General features: G+C 33.2%; 1 protein-coding gene and 1 long non-coding RNA gene across 2 annotated transcripts; one reads left to right on the top strand and one right to left on the bottom strand.

The window, feature by feature from the left end:
- The first annotated feature begins 273 nt into the window (after window positions 1-273).
- On the top strand, window positions 274-8,209 carry LOC128985435 (uncharacterized). The gene is made up of 3 exons (XR_008490021.1): window positions 274-568; window positions 3,547-3,705; window positions 8,097-8,209. It is a non-coding gene; the product is annotated as an uncharacterized LOC128985435 (long non-coding RNA).
- An 8,653-nt stretch (window positions 8,210-16,862) lies between these two features.
- Window positions 16,863-18,251, bottom strand: LOC128984007 (uncharacterized protein K02A2.6-like). The gene has a single exon (XM_054403288.1). It carries the CDS (start codon window positions 18,249-18,251, stop codon window positions 16,863-16,865), a length of 1,389 nt encoding a protein of 462 aa, XP_054259263.1.
- Window positions 18,252-19,369: the final 1,118 nt, after the last annotated feature.

Here is a 19,369-nt window from a genome sequence, read left to right as displayed (position 1 = left end):
TGCCACAATTTCTCTAAAACGTTATAAGGTATGACACATTTTCAGTTTCACAACTTATAATGGTCAAATAGTGGCGCAGCTTATAATTCCGATTCTGTTCTATAGCTTATAATCCTGATTTTGAGTCATACCTTATAATCCTGATTTTGGGGCATAGCTTATAATTGAAGAGAATGTTGCATTGTGGGAATGGCATCAGCTGCTCGCTTCAGTCAGGTCTACCATAAATACGATATTTTATGGTAGGATACGATAATTATTGTAATTGACCGTACTGACAACTGCGATATCGTAATTTATAACCTAAACATTTTTATTTAAATGTTTTAAACGATTTTTATACGAGAAATGGCAACAATTACATGCTATATGACAATGAAAATGCAAGAAATATTTATAGTGAGAAGTTAAAAGATATGAAAATGAAGTGAAGGATAACGGCATTGAAAATTAATGAATCTTGTCAATAGTCCGGCTGGTGTTGACAGAAGATAAAGAAGTGGAACAATAATTATTAATAAATTGTAAACATCAAAAAATTCCAAAACTATTGAGGTGTTGAAATCCAGTAAGTTGTGTTTTAATCCAATCCTGTTCCTAGGCCTTGTTATTCAAAGTAACAAAATGCAGTAGGCTATTATTTGCTTGAGTGTTATTAGGTTAAGTTAGTAGGTACAGTTGCCTAGCCTACTTAAGCTTAAGGTAGCTGTGACTCAAGTTACAGATTTCCTGTGACAGGCCTAAACAATTAACTTAATAAAAATATCAGTGAATGTATTTAACGGCTGCACTTTATTTTACGTCCTACACTCATTCGAATGAAAATATCGATTATTAGATTGTTTCATTCGATATATCGTTTGGTTAGTTAGGTTAGGTTAACCTTACCTAACTAACCAAATGATATAACTTATCTAATAATCGATATATCGATCGATATTTTCATTCGAATGAGTGTAGGACGTAAAGTAAAGTGCAGCCCTTAAGTTTACGTCCTACACTCATTTGAATGAGTATTAAGTATTCGAGTAGGCCTATATTCGATATAAGTAGGCTATCAAGTTTGTATCATTTGTGTAACCTTAGAAATGGTAAGCGTGATAATACTGAGCCAAGAGATTTAACTTGGGTAGGCCTACAGTTTCTTAACTGGGTACGCTAACTTAAGTTAATATATTTTATTGAACTACAGTATTGAATTAAAAATATTGATTAATAATAGATATTTTAAAATATACCTATCGAAGTTTATTATAAAATTAAATTATCATAACCTAACTTAACCAACCAAACTTGTTGATGGTGAAAAAATCGCATGTAGGTTTACTAATCGAATCGATAGTTTCAATAAAATTAGCGTAGCCCAGTTGAGAAACTGTACCCTTTAACTTATTCTACCATCAATACTGTTAATACTATTCAATGAAATGGCGACGATACATATTAGGTATTTTAAGCCAAGTATGAATGGAAATTTAGTAGTCTATAAAATAACTTACAATAGGCAACGTCACAAAACTTAAGTTAGGTTAATTTCACACAGTAAACAAGGCAGCAAACCATGCAGTTAACTTATGGCAAAAAAACATGTAACTTAGGCTACCTAAGAAAATGAAATTGTGACACATACCTGAGTACATGAATAAAATTACAAATTAGGCAAGTAGGCCTATGGGTCAACTTTTTTCATATTAGCCCAAGCCCACCATACTTACAATTGATTGTAATTGGCAAAGGCAAATATCCTTGTATTATGTTTCTTTCATAACCTAAAATCAAATGAAAATTCGGTTTGAAGGTGTAAGGCGGGATAAATCTGAATGAGTTCGCGAACTAGCATGATCGGGCCATGGGACCGGGTTTTAATGAGTTCTATGCAGAGAAGGGGCCTAGGCCAAAAAATGGGGTTTTCTCATTTTTTACCCTTAAAACACAAAATTTATCAATTATTCTCTAGACCTTTCTAAAGAAATTAAAAAAAAATAATATGTCATCTATGTATCGTGTTGTGTATAGTGGAGTCGTGGATTAGTTGTGTCAGTTAACTGTGTGTGTGTGTAAGTGTTCGCATAAAAAACTCAAGCTAACCGTTGCACCTATAGTGTTAAAAAATTGCACGAATCTTAATTATGACACCAATGGAAAGACACCATAAAATTTAGACGATTCCGTTCAGTAGTAATTATAAAACCCTCAAAATACATTTTTAAATTTGTCCCATAAGAATAACATTAGAAGCTACCTTCTTCTACTTTTTATTTGTTTATGTTTTGCGACCAACAAAAAGCTTAATTTATATTTTAAACTATATATATATATATAGGCCTATATAGGCTATATTTATATTTATAAATCAAACTTGAAAGCTTTATTTTATACTAAGCTATTAATGTTTTAATAAAAAACACACTTTATTAGTTCCACCTGGGTAATGACACTTGGGTCCGAGAGAACCAGTGGCCTTCGAGTTTTTTAATTTTCATCTACCAATCCAAATATTTGTACAAAGAAAATATGCCCTACCTTGAGCTATAGTTCTATACTAGCTGTGTACCCGTTCTACGCACGGGGATCTTATAATATTCAGTTGAAACCTTCTTATATAACGAACAGCAGTTGGTTTGCATATTTTAAGATATGCTGGCCAAACTATTATACATAGCTTCATTTTATGTTGTTTTTTGTTGTTCCGGATCGGTATGACAATCAATAAAAGGTTAAATTACCTCTGTGTCTGCCGGTCGATCCTATAACGGTAGGCTTACTTTTATTTTTACTATCTGATCTCGTTTGCATGGCTCAATCACGTCCTGGTTGAAGTTCGTTCGCTACGCTCACTCACCTGTATGTTGGAGCTCGTTCGCTGCGCTCACTTTCCTTCAGGTTAGCTCGTTCGCTACGCTCACTTGCCTTCAGGTTAGCTCGTTCGCTACGCTCACTCGCCTCCAGGTTGCAAATTAGCTGTTGTCATAAATGTAAAAGAAATAATAGTGCTAGTGCTGCACCCTGTTGGTAATCCTTGTAACTTTAATGCTATTGAACATCACAGAACAGAACCAACTTGTTTAATTGAAACAGCTGTTAAGATTCAATAATTTCATTTCTCATAAGGTTAACATGGGCTTCCAGAAATTCCACGTCAAAAATCGACAAAAACTTGATTTTCAAGGGTTTACTGTTAAATATCTAACTGTCTCATATTCGATGAAATACGTCTAAAACCATCTCATATATGTATAGTATTTGGAAAATAAGTTTCAGGCGGGACAGTGCTATAGTTATTGAGGAGTAGTTGTAATAAAGTGTGTATTTTAGCGTTACCAAGAGAATGACAGATAGACAGACAGACAGACAGACAGACAGACAGACAGAAATTGAGATAAGGTTTGATTCGGTTTCTCTGACCTATGAAATGTAAAAATAACCAAAAAGTTCATTATTCTAAGCAATGTACAGACAAAACTCTAATTTTATTTATATAGATTCTGTTTTTACTTTTAACAAGAAGTAGGCCTGAATGATGTACACTGCCTATTTTTGTTCCAGGTAAATTTTCTTGTAAAGCTTGGAGCATTGCAAATGTTTGGTGTTAATGTATGAGAGTACTTCACATGTAAACAATATTGATGAAGTTGTCTGCTTATTTGGGGCCAAATAAGAAGGAGAGAAATTTTCTTGGAAAAGAATCGAAAGCAATAAAGATAAGTAAGTTTGGCTAATTTATCAATATGATTAAAAAGCATTTTCAGTCCTTGTTTAACATTAACTTATGATGTGCTGTGGCGGTTAAGTTTTTATATTTGGAAAAAATACACTTTAATCAACTTACAGCACTGTTCAAGTTTCAGAGTTACCTATGGTGACAGAATAATACAAGGCATGTTATTTAAGTAAGTACTGTTTTTAAATTTCTCCGTTTCAGTGCTGCAATTGGCATTTTGGACATTTGTGCTGTGTATGTGGATGTATTGGCAAGCCTGCGCTGGAAATTTCGGCTGTGTTTACATCCGGTTTAGAGCATTCAAAACGGTGCCGCCAATTGAGACTGCCGTCGCCTGTGAAGTTTGCGCTGTACCGGTAATTAGATTTTTAAGTGCTAAAGGTGTGAAAGCCATTTAAATTCATTGTCAGATTAGTGAAGTGTATGGGGAGAAAATTATGAGTGGCGGAATTGTACCTACGCAGGTGGGTAAGGGCATTTAAAGATGGCCGCACCAACGTCCATGAGGAGCAACGCACAGGGTGGCCATCTATCAAATTGTCATGGTGATTTCCAGGATGTGAATCCGTTATCTTTGGAACCGGAGACTTACGCTGTACAACTACACCAGTCTAAATATGTGGAAAGATCAAGTTATTTGTTTATAGTTTATTGCCCCCACACAACTGGTAACAATAAAGTAGTTTCACATCTTTTTGTGGTAAAAAAATGTTAATACCAGCACAGAATTAAATTAGTTATTTTTCCCCAACACCCATTAAACCTTAGATACGAGTGAAAATTTGAAAACGTACGTTTTCATGTCCCTGGCCTTTTACTTCGTAGATACTGGATTTGTAGTTTATTATTATGTGTTTTAATATTTTTTGGGACGGGGGCAACACGTTACACACATTTATTTGGTTTTAAATAGGTTCTAGGTATTTTTTTCGTATTTTTAAAGTCTCAAAATTCACGACCATGACATGTCCCTAGAGTACATTTTCCAACTTTCACGCTGTTTTTAGACTAATTATTCATGCCGAAATATATAAAGCCATATTTTTATGTCATCAATGGTTATTAAACTTACAAAAAAGGAGCATATTATAATTTTATTGTCATTGCAAACTGACTACCATAACAAAATAAGTCTGTCCCTCGATTTGGCGTCACGACCATTTGGGAAAAATTTTCAACTTTGGAGCCCGACAGTGGCAAGCCTGGCGTCGATGGAGTCAGTTGGTTTGAGAGACTAGTTCGGGGTGTACGTCAGGATTGTAGTGCCGGTCGTTTCGAGTTGAAAGGAGGAATTACAAGATTAATAAAGGAAAGATTGTGTTTTTTGTAATTTTGGTGTGTCCATGACCGTACGTAGTCATTCGATGAAGTAGACATGGTGTTAATTTTTGTTTATAAGATATTTCAATTGCTAGATTAACCTAGAAGTCCACTTTGTATCCTCGAACATGAGGTGCAGGGCTACCGCCAGAACAGAGCCAAATAACACGTAATTTCACGACCAAAGTTTCACGACCATCGCGGGTTTTTTCACGACCAATCCAGCCTTATGGATTATAGTGTGTTTGGTCGTGACAATAACTTTAATATAATTGTGAATTGAACAGTTTAGTTCAATTGAAACACATATTTTTATTATAACTAACAGTATAATTGAAGGATTGCCTAGAAAGATTTAAATTATCCCAGACAATTCACGACCGTACCGCTTGTCCCTGACCATCACGTTTATGATTTCTATCATAACAATTTCAAAAATTAAAATATTGTCATATTTCAATGTTTTATACACAAAAGAAGCACACCTCTATACAAACATAACGATTTTTCGGGTCTCAGGTAAGTTGTTTCGTAGTTATACAAACTTAAAAAGATTTTATTGGCTTTATTTCAATTTTTTGAGTTTTTTTATTTTTTTCTGGAAAGACCAAATATACTAAAAGCTTAGTGACCTTTTTATTGTATAATGGTCATAAAAGTAAATTAGTTTATAGCAAAACATAGTTATAAAAATAATATTAACCATTTTTAATATTCATTTAAACGTCCGTTATGGTCGTGACAGGATTTTGTGTTTTTCCACTAAAGATGCTCTTTTAAAAAATAACTACCAAAGATATTGCGTTACCATGGACATTTTATGAAACTTCAAATGTTAATGAAATAAAAAAAATAATAAAAGTTTTGAAAAAAGGGGAAACAAATTTGCAAAGTGCTTTTTCTGAAAACGTACGTTTTTAAATTTTCACTCATACATCGATTGCTCATATGTAGGAGCTTGAACAAAAACAATCATACTAGTTTGATGAGACACCGTGCTTGTCAGATCATGTGAAATGAGAAAGGCTACTATCTGACTAATGTTATAAATGTGAAAGTTTGTGTGTTTGTTTGTTTGTTTGTTTGTTTGAAGTTCAATCACGTGTTAATTACTGGATGGATTGGGCTCAAATTTGGCATGATGATAGCTCACATTCACGATTAACATAGGTATAGGCATATTTTTATCTCAAAAATCCTTTTGGGCTCCGCCTTAGTGGCTCTAGAGTTTCCCATGTTAACCTTATGAGTACTCATATTTAAATGGAATTAAAGAATTTAGTCAGCTGTTTCAACTAAAAAGGTTGGTTCTATGATATGCAAAGGCATTAAAAGTTATAAGATTTACCAACAGGATGCAGCACTATTATTTTTTTTTTCATTTATGAAAACAGCTAATTTGAACTAAGCAGCAACAAAAAACTGTGATACACAATGATAACTGTCTGTTTACAGTTATGTTTATGTTTTTAATTTCACGAATAATTTGTGATATTTTGTGAATCTTTAATAATTAATTTTTTTTCTTTTGTTTGGGTGAAGTGGTAGAACATTATGGCTATGGTAGATGAGTAATACTATAGTCATAGACAATAGAGTAAATATAGACTGTCAAAGAAAGGTTTTGCGATCTGCCGCTAGACCTTTTTGCCATTCGATATCAGTTATCGGTATTCGATTCAGTGTCGTCGTCGACTACTCGCCAGCTGTTACCAGCACTACCACTCTTGCAAACGAAATGATTACTAATCGCTATTGTCGTCTTCTGCAATCGCGTCAAAATCATGAACATCTACCGCGGCTGTGTAGACATCATCATTGAATGCCGTGGTCACGAAACGTCATCGTCGTCCTCGATTGAGGGAAAATTGTGAACATCTTCAGCGGCCGTATATACAATCGTCTTGCGCGATCGCAGAAAAGACGTGATCATTTTTCCCGTGGTCCGTGGTCACGAAAACGTCGTCTAGCACAGTCGCGGTTTAAGAACATCTCCCGCGGTCGTGTAGACACATCATCGTCTTGCGCCATCACGGAAACGTAATCGTTGTCTAGCGCGATTGAGTAGCGGTAAATCATGAAATTTACCGACTTTGATATCAAAATAAAGACTAAATTCCAACTTTTCCAGACCATTTTGAAATTCAATACTAATACCTGACTTTCCCCGTTTTCCCCGACTACTAGACATCCTGGTTAAATGTAATTTTGACCTTGCAAATATAAAACAAAACCTTCCAATAAACCACTTCCTAAAATTATGGATTAATAAAGGAAAACTTTGAATCATTGTAATGAAACTACAAAAGTATAACAAATATATGTTAAAAAAAAATACAATAAAAGATGGCATTTAAATTAATTTATTGCTTAATATTAAATAAGTCAATAAACTCCAATTCTGGGGGATTCCTCCAAAGTTGGCAACACTACTCCCAACTACCAAGTTGTTATGGAAACGGTCGCTAGCGCTTGATGCTGCAGCGGTGTGCGCCGTAACTACACATTACCCCTGGCGGTCGGCACCGGAATATACGCTAACCGCAGCACAGCTGGCCACTCTACTCCTGCCCAGTATGGTCAGACCAACTAGCATATGATTTTATATGATGAAGCCGTACTTGGGCTACCGCTGTATGGTTTCATCATGACATGTATTTCAATCATTCACTGGGTTATAATTTGTATGTATTTGAATGGATACATTTAATTCTTAATTGATAAAAGACTATGAAAACCGTTTAGTGCTCTTTGGTGTTCTATAGTGCTATGGTGGACACAAGAGCGTAATCTGATTTGGTTCTACAGTACTTTACTTTACTTTAATTTTAATAGTAGCCTGCTGTTAGCAGGTTTGTGCTGTGCTGGGCAAGTGTGTGCAATATCCATGGAAAAATTATGTTGAATCCTCTCACCTTGTGCAAGGATCCTTTAAGTCAATCTCAATTTCTCTTGCAGCAAAATCCAGGACGTAAATTAACCACCAAGCTAACAAGACACCCCTTTCTCTATTTAGTTCTGATAACAATTTTGAGTTATTGTTTATTTCTTTCAGGATATCATGACAGAAGAATGCAGAAGGGTTGCTCAGCTATTAACTTCGCCTTATAATCTTTATTTATTTCAATTGTGTTGTAAGAAGTATTTTTTAAACAGTAAAACTTTCTCAAATTTATAGACTACCTATTATGATTCATTGTTGTGTTTTATTAAGGTCCCTACCCTTATCTAAGAAATATTTTATAAACCAAAATGTTTAATGCTGCTCGCCTATTATTCTTGATGAAATATTAAAAATACACCCCATTATTGAGCCTAATCATATTGATTTTCACCTTTTAAAAAAGTAAGTAACACAACCAAGACCACCAGTCCTTAAATAAAAGTACTTCATAATTATCCCAGTAAGACATAGGCTAATGGATTTCCAAATTCCTCCCTAGGAGTTTATCTGCATCCGGACAACCAAATTTTAAGATTATTATATTTAAAGAATAGGCTTGCTAATACAAATATTATGTTCATTTATAACTTTTTTCTCATTATCTATACATAAAATTGATTAAAATATGTGAATGCGACTATTATTACTGGGGGGGAGGGGGCTCCACAACCATGTTTGCTCCGGGCGCTGCCAACCCTAGGGATAGCCCTGATATTTACCTTAGGCCCCATTTATGCTCAAGTTTGGGTTGCAACTAAGGCTTGGTGTGTCGCCCAAAACAAGCGACAAGCAAAATTTAAATTTCATTCTTTTGTACCGAATGTGATGCAATAGTGATGGTCTAAACCAGAAATTTCGAATCTCAAAACCTAAACGCGAAACTTTTTTACTTAGCTGGTTACAAAGGTCAAGGTTACAAAAAATACACATAATCATAAAATGTTAAGTATGCAATCAAAACTGAAAGAGATCAATTCCTGACCATGACAAAACATAAATATGTGAATGTGACTGATAATCTTAAATCCCAAAAATAATTTTTTATAAACAACTAACAAAACAAATAATTAAACTTCTAACACCAACATAAACATGAATATTAAATTAATTAGAACATTAAGTGGTCAATATTTGTTTTTGCATTTAGTAAATATTGATGTGAAACTGAATTGTACCAGTTATAGTATTTAAGATACCTTTTGAAGTTCAGAATAAAATTTACTTAAAAATAAATTTAAGGCTTAAAAACAATAACAATGGCACAAAAAAATGTCAGTAGTTTCAAAAATAAAACTGCCAAAATCTTCAATTTCGAAACTTTTGAATCTTGAAACTTTGTGATCGAATCTTGAAACCGAAACTTTTCCGAAGTTTTCAGCTGATTAGACATAGATATAATTAATTGGTATTGATACATAGTCAGTGATTTATTTATTAAAATACATCACATAACGCCTAAGGAGTGCTTCTGCACGCAGGCAGGTAAATTGTCAAAATATAATAATAGTATAGAATAAAAGCAACATAATAATAAATATAGTAATAAACATAATAGAATAAATTATTAACAGTATTGAACAGTATTAAAAAACAAGTATAAAATAAGTTAGGTTATTAGCAAAGTTTACAAATAAGTTATATGTTATATCAATGTCTATAAGTTATGTTTACTACAATCAGACTGATAAAAAATCCTCAATTCTGTAACAACAATTGTCTAACAGGTAAGACAGTAAGTGTAACAGGAACTTTTTAAATGATTCTACCTCTCTCAGTGATAAAGGAAGCTTATTATACAGTTTGAGACCCTTATAAAAAGTACTCTTTTCATAAGCAGCAGATTTATGTATGGGGTACTGCAACACAGAGCTCATGGGCCTAAAGCTGTATTGGGAGTTACTTCTTTTTTCTTCATAAATAGAAAAATGTTTTTTGACAAAGATTAAAGTGTTGAATATATACAAAGAGGGCACAGGTAAAATCTTCATTCTTTTAAACAAATTTCTACAAGATGTTCTTGGATTAACTTGTGCAATAACTCTTATAATTCTCTTTTGTATTTTAAATATTTTTTTACTGTCAGTGGCATTTCCCCAGAACTCAATACCATAGCCAATGTTAGAGTCCACATATGCAAAGTATACCATTATCTGAGTTTTTTCATCTATTAATTTTGAAAGCACTAAAGTAACGTGAAATGCTGCATTAAGCTTAGATTCCAATTGATTTATATGATCAGACCATGTTAGAGTTGAGTCTAATTTTATTCCTAAAAGGTTGCAACTAATTCTTTTATTATTAAACTTCATTTTAGCACACTGTACAACCTTTTTTTAAATTAGTTTATAAGATCTAACATATTGGGTAAAGTTGACATCATTTGATAATTTGCTCAACTTATGTAGTTCTCTCTTTTTCCTACTTGCTATTGTAATGCCTTTTGTTAGCCAGCTTTTTGTTGTTATCCCCTTTTGCTCTTTGTCTTTACCAAGGGAAATGCCAATTCATAATGATACATGAATATACCAAGAAAATGTTTATAAGCAGTGTTAGGATCAGAGATTTTAGCGCAGTATATAAAGAATCCCAATTTTCATTACTGATTGAATCTTGGAATTTTAACATGTTTTCTTTCTTAAAACATCGCTTTTTGGTCTCAGTTTTTTTTTTTTTTTATTTACTTTATAATTAATATTAGTTGATAAAATCTGATAAGTGTGGTCAGAGATGTCAGTATCTACAACTAAAGTTTGACAACTGTCTAAAGCTACATTAGTAAACACGTTATCTACAGATTTTAGAAACATTAGTAATCCTAGTGGGTTGTAAAATAATAGCAAACATGCTGTAAGATTCCATCAGGGATTTGAAATGCACTGTGTGAGGTTCTTTTTTGAACAAATCAAAATTAAAATCTCCACATAAAAATATACTGTAGCCTACTTAGAATATTTTTTAACAATATGAGAAAGCAAAGAATCTAGAATATTAAAGAATTTCTTTAAAGTTGTTGTATCATTGTGTGGTGGTCTGTATATACACACTACCAAGACAGGTTTAGCTAGTGAGGCTTCAACTGCACAACACTCCAAAACAGATTGTATGGAAAATTTGCAAATGTCATGTTTTTCTATGGCTTCAATTGTGCTGTAAGACAGTATGCAGACTCCACCTCTTGTTTGATTTTCTCTAATAAATTTAGAAGAAAGCTTGTAGTTTGCTAAGTTTTCCATAATAAATGCATTGTGATTATTTAACCAGTGCTCAGAAATACAAACAAATATCGGTTTGATTTTCATTAATAGACATGGTTTAGCCCCTGAGCTGAATTGATGACTAATATAATATAAATACCTCGTCACAGCTCTGTAGTTACTGTAGATTACAGCTGTTTCGGCATTAAAATGCCATCCTCAGATATACATATATCCACCTGAATTGGCGTCGTTAAACTTTACACATACACGAACACGATAAAAACACAAAAACATTTAAAACAAGAGACAGGCCTGTCGCGTACATGATTGTTACGAGTACTCGTAACAATCATGTACGCGAGGTATTTATATTATACTAGTGGCTTGTAGGGACATAAGTCCCTAAAAAGCTCAAATGTAAAAGAACTTTTTGCAATACCGGTATTTAAACAAACTCAGAATAACATTATCTATGTGTCAGAATAGGCATCCCTACACCATATCTTTTGTGTAAAAACCAGTTTGTTGTTCTTCTTTGTTTGCTTTTGTTGATGTCATTTTCAATAAATAATTTGAATCACTCCAGTGGTTTAACATGAAAAGGCAGCAAACATATCATTGTTTGTGAATAAATACTGGTTTACTAAGGTAGCTTTGGTCTTGTGGTTAATGAGGATAAATAAAGGCTTCCCTGTTTGGAATTTTAAAAATTCATTGGAGGTTCGCCTTCAGATGAATTGAAGACACCTGCAATTTTATCTGCAGTAGGCTTATTATACCTACGACGATCCATATTTATCCTGTCTACAAACCTAAGTTCTAATTCACTGTCACCTTGTACAACCATTTCTTCCGAAGCTCTTTTGTAAATTTGTGCAAATAGATTTTCTAATAGAATTTCAGCTAGTTTTGACAATATTTCAGGTTTTAAGTCACTATTTTATTGACGCCTTTGACGAATTTCTGTTGCTGTTGATGTGTCAATAATGTACAATTGGCCATACACGGGGTCTTCATCATGTTGAGGCAGCAAATCTGAGATTGAACGATAAATCTGTCCTTGAATTTTGAAACAGTATGGTCCTTTTCCTGGAATATCTTTCTTACTGGCTGAAAAATAAACAAAAGCCATCGCACTGTTGCATTGTCGAATGAATTTATACAGTGGTGGGCTCTCTTCAAACAAACTTTTAAGTTCTACATTAGTTTTTGACTGAGGAAGGTTAATAAGTCCGTTATGGCAAAATGTCATAAAATGATTATTCGTTAGTTCTTCTCTAAAATGAAGAGCACAACATTGAATGCACTCTTAGTCCAATAATCCTGCATCATGGATCTTTACATTTCTCTCGTCTACCATGGGTCTCCTAAAAAGGGGTTGTAACATATCTTGATTAAGTTCGTCATTATCTACTCTTGCTCTCCTACGCGCACTGTCATTCCTATGAACAGTTCCCCGCCTTTGTGGTATTCCCCTGGCGTTCATATTAATTACAGTACTTATAATGAAAAGAATATATATCCAGCAGCCTACACACCAAAACATCTTGAATCCCTGGTGATTTTTTAAAAGTATGATCGAATATGATTACTCTACGTTGTATATTCACTGCACTAAAAAAATTTACTTACGAAGGAATGCAAATACACCATTTTAGAACCAATAACATTTATAGGTTATTTTAGTTGTATATATTTACACAACCCTAACCTTAAAATGTGTAGAAATATAAAGAAAACAACATCATTTAAAATAAACTTGAACATATGATTTAAAAATAAAAACAAAACAGAAGTTAGATTTAATTTCGACTCTTTGATTATTTATACAGAATATTTATTCTATGTCGTTTATTCCTTTAACACGACAATAACGTAAAAGCATGAAAAAATTAAACTTGAGTATATGATTTAAATATAAACAAAGAATGCAGACGTTTTTCCGACTAATCTTCAATATTTCAGTTTTATTATAGGATACATTTCATAGTTGACTGGCTAAAAGTAAACCAAATGTGTGTATTGATCACTGTTTTCAAATCTGTGGCACAGCTGTTTTAATTTCAAAAGATGTAAACAAATTAAACCCCATGTTGTTTTAATGGGAAAAGTTTTATTCTGTTGCGAATTTATGGTGAAAAAATAAGAAAAATGAATAGTTTTCCCTCAAAATTCACGTCAAGACCTTTAAAATAAGACCCCTCCCATCCTTCTACGGCCATCCAGTCACTCACAATTTCTTTACAAAAATTTGACTTACGGAATTATATATATAGATTAGTGATTTTCATTGATTGAAATAGTAAATATAACTCATCGATTTTAACCTCAGTATTCAAACCCTGGATGTTACAATTGAAAATACTTAAGACTTTAGGGATGGATCTAAAAAACTACTTTTCTTAATCACTGCGCCAGAACATTTGCCTTGATATTATCATTATTCTAAGAAATAAATAAATGTTCAATTATTTATGATAAAATTTACGTAATTTTATTAAAATGTTTGTTGTGGTTACTTTTTTTAAACAGTTTTTATTTAGACGACTTTTTAGACTTCTCAAAAGGAAGATAACTCTGGAAAGTTTACTGCAAACCAAGGTTATATGAGGGCTCCAAGTCAGTTTTGTATCAATGCAAATACCCCAAGAGCTTAACAGAGGTCACATGCTGAACATCTGCTAGATAACTCTAAATTTAAACACAGAATTCTGACTGTAAATTTTAAATCTCGGTTTTTGTGTCTACTTTAGTTCTTGTCCTGTGACACTGACCGCTACATGAGAAGATCGTTTTATTTGGCTAAATGAAGGCGTAAACAGTAAAATAATAAGAAACAAATTGTAAACAAAACATGACCTCTATAATCTACATTGCACCGTACAGAAATAAAACTACAATTTGGGCTTAAGCTGTTCCATAAGTATGACAAATCTACTAAATATGTTTTGATCATAGATCAAACATTAAGCCCCTTAGAAGATTTGTCATCCTTGTTGAAAAGCTGAAGGCAATTTTATTGATATTCTATGCCGACTGTAGAGGTTGTGTTTTTTTTTACAATATGTTTCTTGATTGTTATTTCAGTTATTTAAAACCTAATTTGACCAAATAAAAACTATCTAATCATAAAAAATAACTGGTCTCCTAGTTATCTAACCAAACCGTAAAGCACAAATCTTAAAATTACTCTAATATAATAGAAACAATATTTCGTTTACACTAGCGATCAGTGTCGACATACATGAACTAGACACGAAAAACAAGCTTCAAAATCAACAATGGGATGAGAAGTCTACTTATGTTGCATAGTCTACGGTTTTATCTATGAAAAAGTATTTTTACACCGGTATTACACAATATTACAAAATAAATATTATACAATAGTTATCATGCATAGCATAAATAAGCAACACGAGGAACATCAAGCTTATGATAATATATTTCAGCTTACGTACCGCTCCGAGGATATAACTACCCCCTTCGATATTGAACTAGAGTACTCTGCTCCACGGGCTTTCAACATTCTGAGGTGAGGGATTTTGAACTTATGTGACAATTACTCCTCCGAAACTACTAAACCGATTGACATGTTTTGGTGTCATTTGGAAAGTGCGTAACGTGAAGTTGTACAGGACACTTTCTTTTTAGAGAAATAATTAGGGTGAGACCCTGGGGCCCTTTAAAGTTTCGTATTTCTACAAAAGATTCATGGGAAACAGACATTGTTATGTAACTCCAGCTGTTGTCAGAAATTAAAAGTGAGAAGAAGAACATATGTTAATTGTAAGTAATTTACACAACTATGTGGTAGGTTTATTTATGCCAATGATTATTGAAATGAAGAAAAATTCTATAACCATAAGTTGTGAAAATTATGTTGTTGATATATTTTAATGTTAACAGTGGGGCAATTACAATGTAGGGCATACTTTTTTTGTGCAAATTTGGTGGCTATTTGTTAAAAAATGCAATCTACTTAACAAGTGTTTGGATTAGGCAGTATCCCTAGTAGCACAAATATAATATTAAATACATATGAATAAATATACTGTATAAAAAATCTATTTTATATATCTCAAGTGTGTATTAATGTCAATTTTATATAATATTTAAAATATATTAAATATATAAAAAATATGTTTTTGAATCTATTAAATACTAAACAAATATGTTCCGATAATATATTTTAGTGAATAATATTTAAATAAAAAATGTATTTAATATCACTTTAAAACATCCCATGGGGCCTAAACATAAAAACACAAAATAATATAGATTTAGTATGAAAAGCACAATTATCAGTTGAGTACTCAACTGTTTAATCAACTATTTAATCAATTTACGTAAATTGATTAAATAGTTCATAAAAACAAATTTTTAAAAAAACTAGATTTGGCCCGGAGGGGTCTCGAACCATCCTTCGACTCATGAACCTCTTACCTTACCTCTGAGCTATCTGTGAATGTTGATAGGCTTAGTTTTCAAATGGTGAAAGAGTAGTCGACAGTTGCAATGGTTGCAATACTTGAAATATTTTTGATACTACAGTATAATATGATTCTGTTGATCTGTTTTGGCATTAAGTTGTTGAGTTGAATAGTGCTGTAGTGATTAGTGAATAGTGACTAGTCCCCTCGAATACAAATACAGTAAACTACAAAAATTAATTTAAATACTATGACAAATATTATGTAACTTATGACATAAGTTAATCAAATAAATATTTTTAGAACGAAAAAGGTCGCCAGTCACTAGCACCCTTTTCTAGCCAATCGTTCGAGATTTCTATGATCACATTCATTGTCACATACTGCAATTAAAAAATAAAACCCATCAACACTTTTTTCGTTTGACCCACATGTAGCTGTCGAACATGTATACTGCCTCTTAACTATTTGCGTAATTTGTTCTTTACGTGCATGATAGAGTGGCACCATTCAGAGTATGTATCTATCAGAGTATGTATTTACTTAATTTTAACGCTTTCACAATAGCAATTATCATACAAAAAATGCATGCATAAATTGATAGACACTATAAAAAACAAAAAGATGCAAATTATTTATTTGCCAATTATAATAGATTATATACATTCTAGAAATTATTATTTTATTAATAAAAATATCTGACGTGTCTAAAAATATATTTATAAATACTTTATATATACCTACCTATAATATAGTTACAAATATATTTTATATATATATATTTAAAATATTCTCAACACATAATTTTTTTAAATATTTAATAGGAAAAATATACATATAAAATATGTATATTATAGATTCTATACTTATTTTATCAATATATATTATGAATCTATTTTATATATTCAAAACTTATATTTAATTGATATTTTGCACTGCTTTTTGGTAATATTTTAAATATATATTTGAATATATCAAACTACTATTAAAGATATTCTAGGGGAAACCCGTCGAAATCGACGGTTACTTTCAAGGCTTACGTTAATTCATCTAACTGCGATGAATTGGGTGGGGTGAAATTGTACTATTTTACTAAGAATTAAGTGAATGCACTGTTTTATGTCATAACTCAAACTCAACTAACTTTATTTACCTTTTTACAAACATAGAATAACAAATAAACATATGATAATAATTAATAGAAATTAACAGGTGTTATGAAATAAACTGTTTTCACAACATCCTCCCTTTTAAGTTTGAAAGTTCTTCAACCAGCTTGGTTTGTGTATATTTCTCTTTGGACGGTTGTATTGTTCTGTTTGATGTGTATTCGCTGACAAATTTTGTTCACTGTTTTCCTCTCTTAAATAAGGGGCAAGTTTGAGGTGGAATCGATTTCTTCTCACATTCCTCTTATCAGTTTCAACAATATATGAACGAGGGCTGTCCAGGATTTTCACAATTTTGCCATGTCTTCTGAGGTCCACAATCCAAACTGGGTCTCCTATATGAAGAGGATTGAGAGTTTGCACTTTGTGTCTTCTATCATAGTTGTGTTTGTACTTCTCACGATATGTTTCTTCTCTCCCTTTAAGATCCTTTAGATCTGGTTTTCCACCAAGCAAATGTCCTGTCTGAGGCAATGTGCTCCGTAATCGCCTGTTCATAAGAAGCTGAGAGGGACTGAACCCATTCCAGAGGGGTGTCGTTCGATAGGCTAGAAGCGCTAAATAAGGGTCTTCCACATTTTTCTTTAGAATTATTTTGGCGATTTTCACTGCCGCTTCAGCCTCTCCATTGCTTTGGGAAAATTTTGGGCTACTTGTTATATGCTTGAAGCCATAAACTTTGGAAAATGTCTTGAAATCTGAATGTTCAAGGACTTGAAATTGAGACCCACAGTCAGATCTAATTTCTTCTGGAATGCCGTGTCGACAGAAAAAGGCTTTGCATCTCATTATTACTTCTCGTGATGTTAATGACTCTAATTCAGCTATCTCAAAATATCTGGAGTAATAATCTGTCACAGTCAAAAACCAAACGCCTTCAAGTTTGAACAAATCCATCGCAAGTGTTTTCCATGGCCTGTCAGGGAATTGTGTGGGAAGCAATGGTTCATGACTGTTCCTTGAATGTTTAATACAAGTAGGGCATGATTTCACCATACTTTCAATGGCTGAAGAAATTCCTGGCCACCAGACTGACTCTTTTGCACGTAAACGACACTTGGTGATTCCAAAATGACCTTCATGTACTCTTTGAAGTGCCCAAGACTGCAGAGCTGGTGGAATTACAAGTCTTGAACCTCGTAGTATCATCTCATTATCAATACTTAGCTCATCCTTAACTGAATTATACGGTTTTAGGTCATCTCGTAATGATGTCTTAGAAGGCCATCCTTGGATGATTATTTTTTTCAGTTCATGTAAAGTCGGATCTTTATTTTGTTCCTCCAATACTTTAGCAACTATGCAGTCGTTTATATCGATGGACGACAAAACCATTTGAACAAACGCTTGAGTTTCTTCTTCTAACTCACGGTCATCAGTACCTGAAAATGGGAGAGGTGCTCTTGAAAGAGCATCAGGAACTAGAAGCTGCTTTCCAGGAATATAAGTAATTGAAAAATCATATCTCATGAGACGCAATCGAATTCTTTGAATTCTTGGAGACAATTCATCAAGATGTTTGGATTTCAAAATTTGAAGTAGTGGTTTGTGATCTGTTTGTATTGTTATTCTCTTGCCAATAATAAATTCTTGAAACTTTTCACATGCCCAAGCAACAGCTGTAGCCTCCCTCTCGATGTTTGCATAGTTTTTTTCAGAAGGAAGAAGGCTTCGGGATGCAAATGATACTGGTCGTATAGAACCATCATCTTGAACTTGTGAAAGAGTTGATCCTAGTCCTTGAAGCGAGGCATCACAGGAGATAATTGTTTCCCGATTTACATCGTAAATGGCTAGGCAAGGAGAGTTAGTCAAAATGAGTTTTATTTCATCAAATGCCTTCGCCTGCTCTGGACCCCATATCCATGGAACGTTAGCTTGAAGTAGTGAATTCATTGGGGCCAAAATCTTAGCTTTGTCAGGAATAAACTTACCAAGAAAGTTTACCATCCCATTGAACCTTTGAAGTTCTTTTACATTTTTTGGGCAGTCCATTTTGAGAATGGCGGAAACCTTTTCCTTATCAACAGAAATTCCATCGGATGAGAGGAAATGCCCGAGGAATTTAATACTTGACTTCCCAAACTCAGTTTTGTCTTTGTTAAGTGTCATTCCTACATTTTTAAGCTTTTCAAGTACTTGCCGAACAACTGTATCATGTTCTTCTTTCGTTTTGCCCCAAATCAGAATATCGTCCATATGGACTGCGACATTTGACTGGTTGTCTAAGATTTTGTTCATGCATTTCTGAAAATGTTCAGGTGCTGATGTGATTCCAAATGGAAGTTTGAGAAATTTAAAACGTCCAAAAGGGGTAAGGAAAGTAGTAAGATCCTGGGAATTTACATTTAAGGGGACTTGCCAAAAACCACTGTTTGCATCAAGTTTTGAAAACCATTTTGCTCCTGAGATTGAGCTGAGAGACGTTTCAATTTTGGGAATCGGATGATAAGACCGCTGGATAGATTCATTCAACTTTGTTAAGTCAACACATATGCGGACATCTCCATTAGATTTAGGCACTACTACCATTGCTGAGCACCATTCAGTAGCATGCTCAACTGGTGTGATTACATTATTTTGTACCA

Source organism: Macrosteles quadrilineatus, unplaced genomic scaffold (genome assembly GCF_028750875.1).
Source record: "Macrosteles quadrilineatus isolate MER2022 unplaced genomic scaffold, UCM_ALF_1.0 Scaffold_2__2_contigs__length_208266976, whole genome shotgun sequence".
Taxonomy (NCBI): domain Eukaryota; kingdom Metazoa; phylum Arthropoda; class Insecta; order Hemiptera; family Cicadellidae; genus Macrosteles; species Macrosteles quadrilineatus.
The sequence above is the reverse complement of the archived record's forward strand: the minus strand, read 5'-3'. Positions and strand labels throughout refer to the sequence as shown.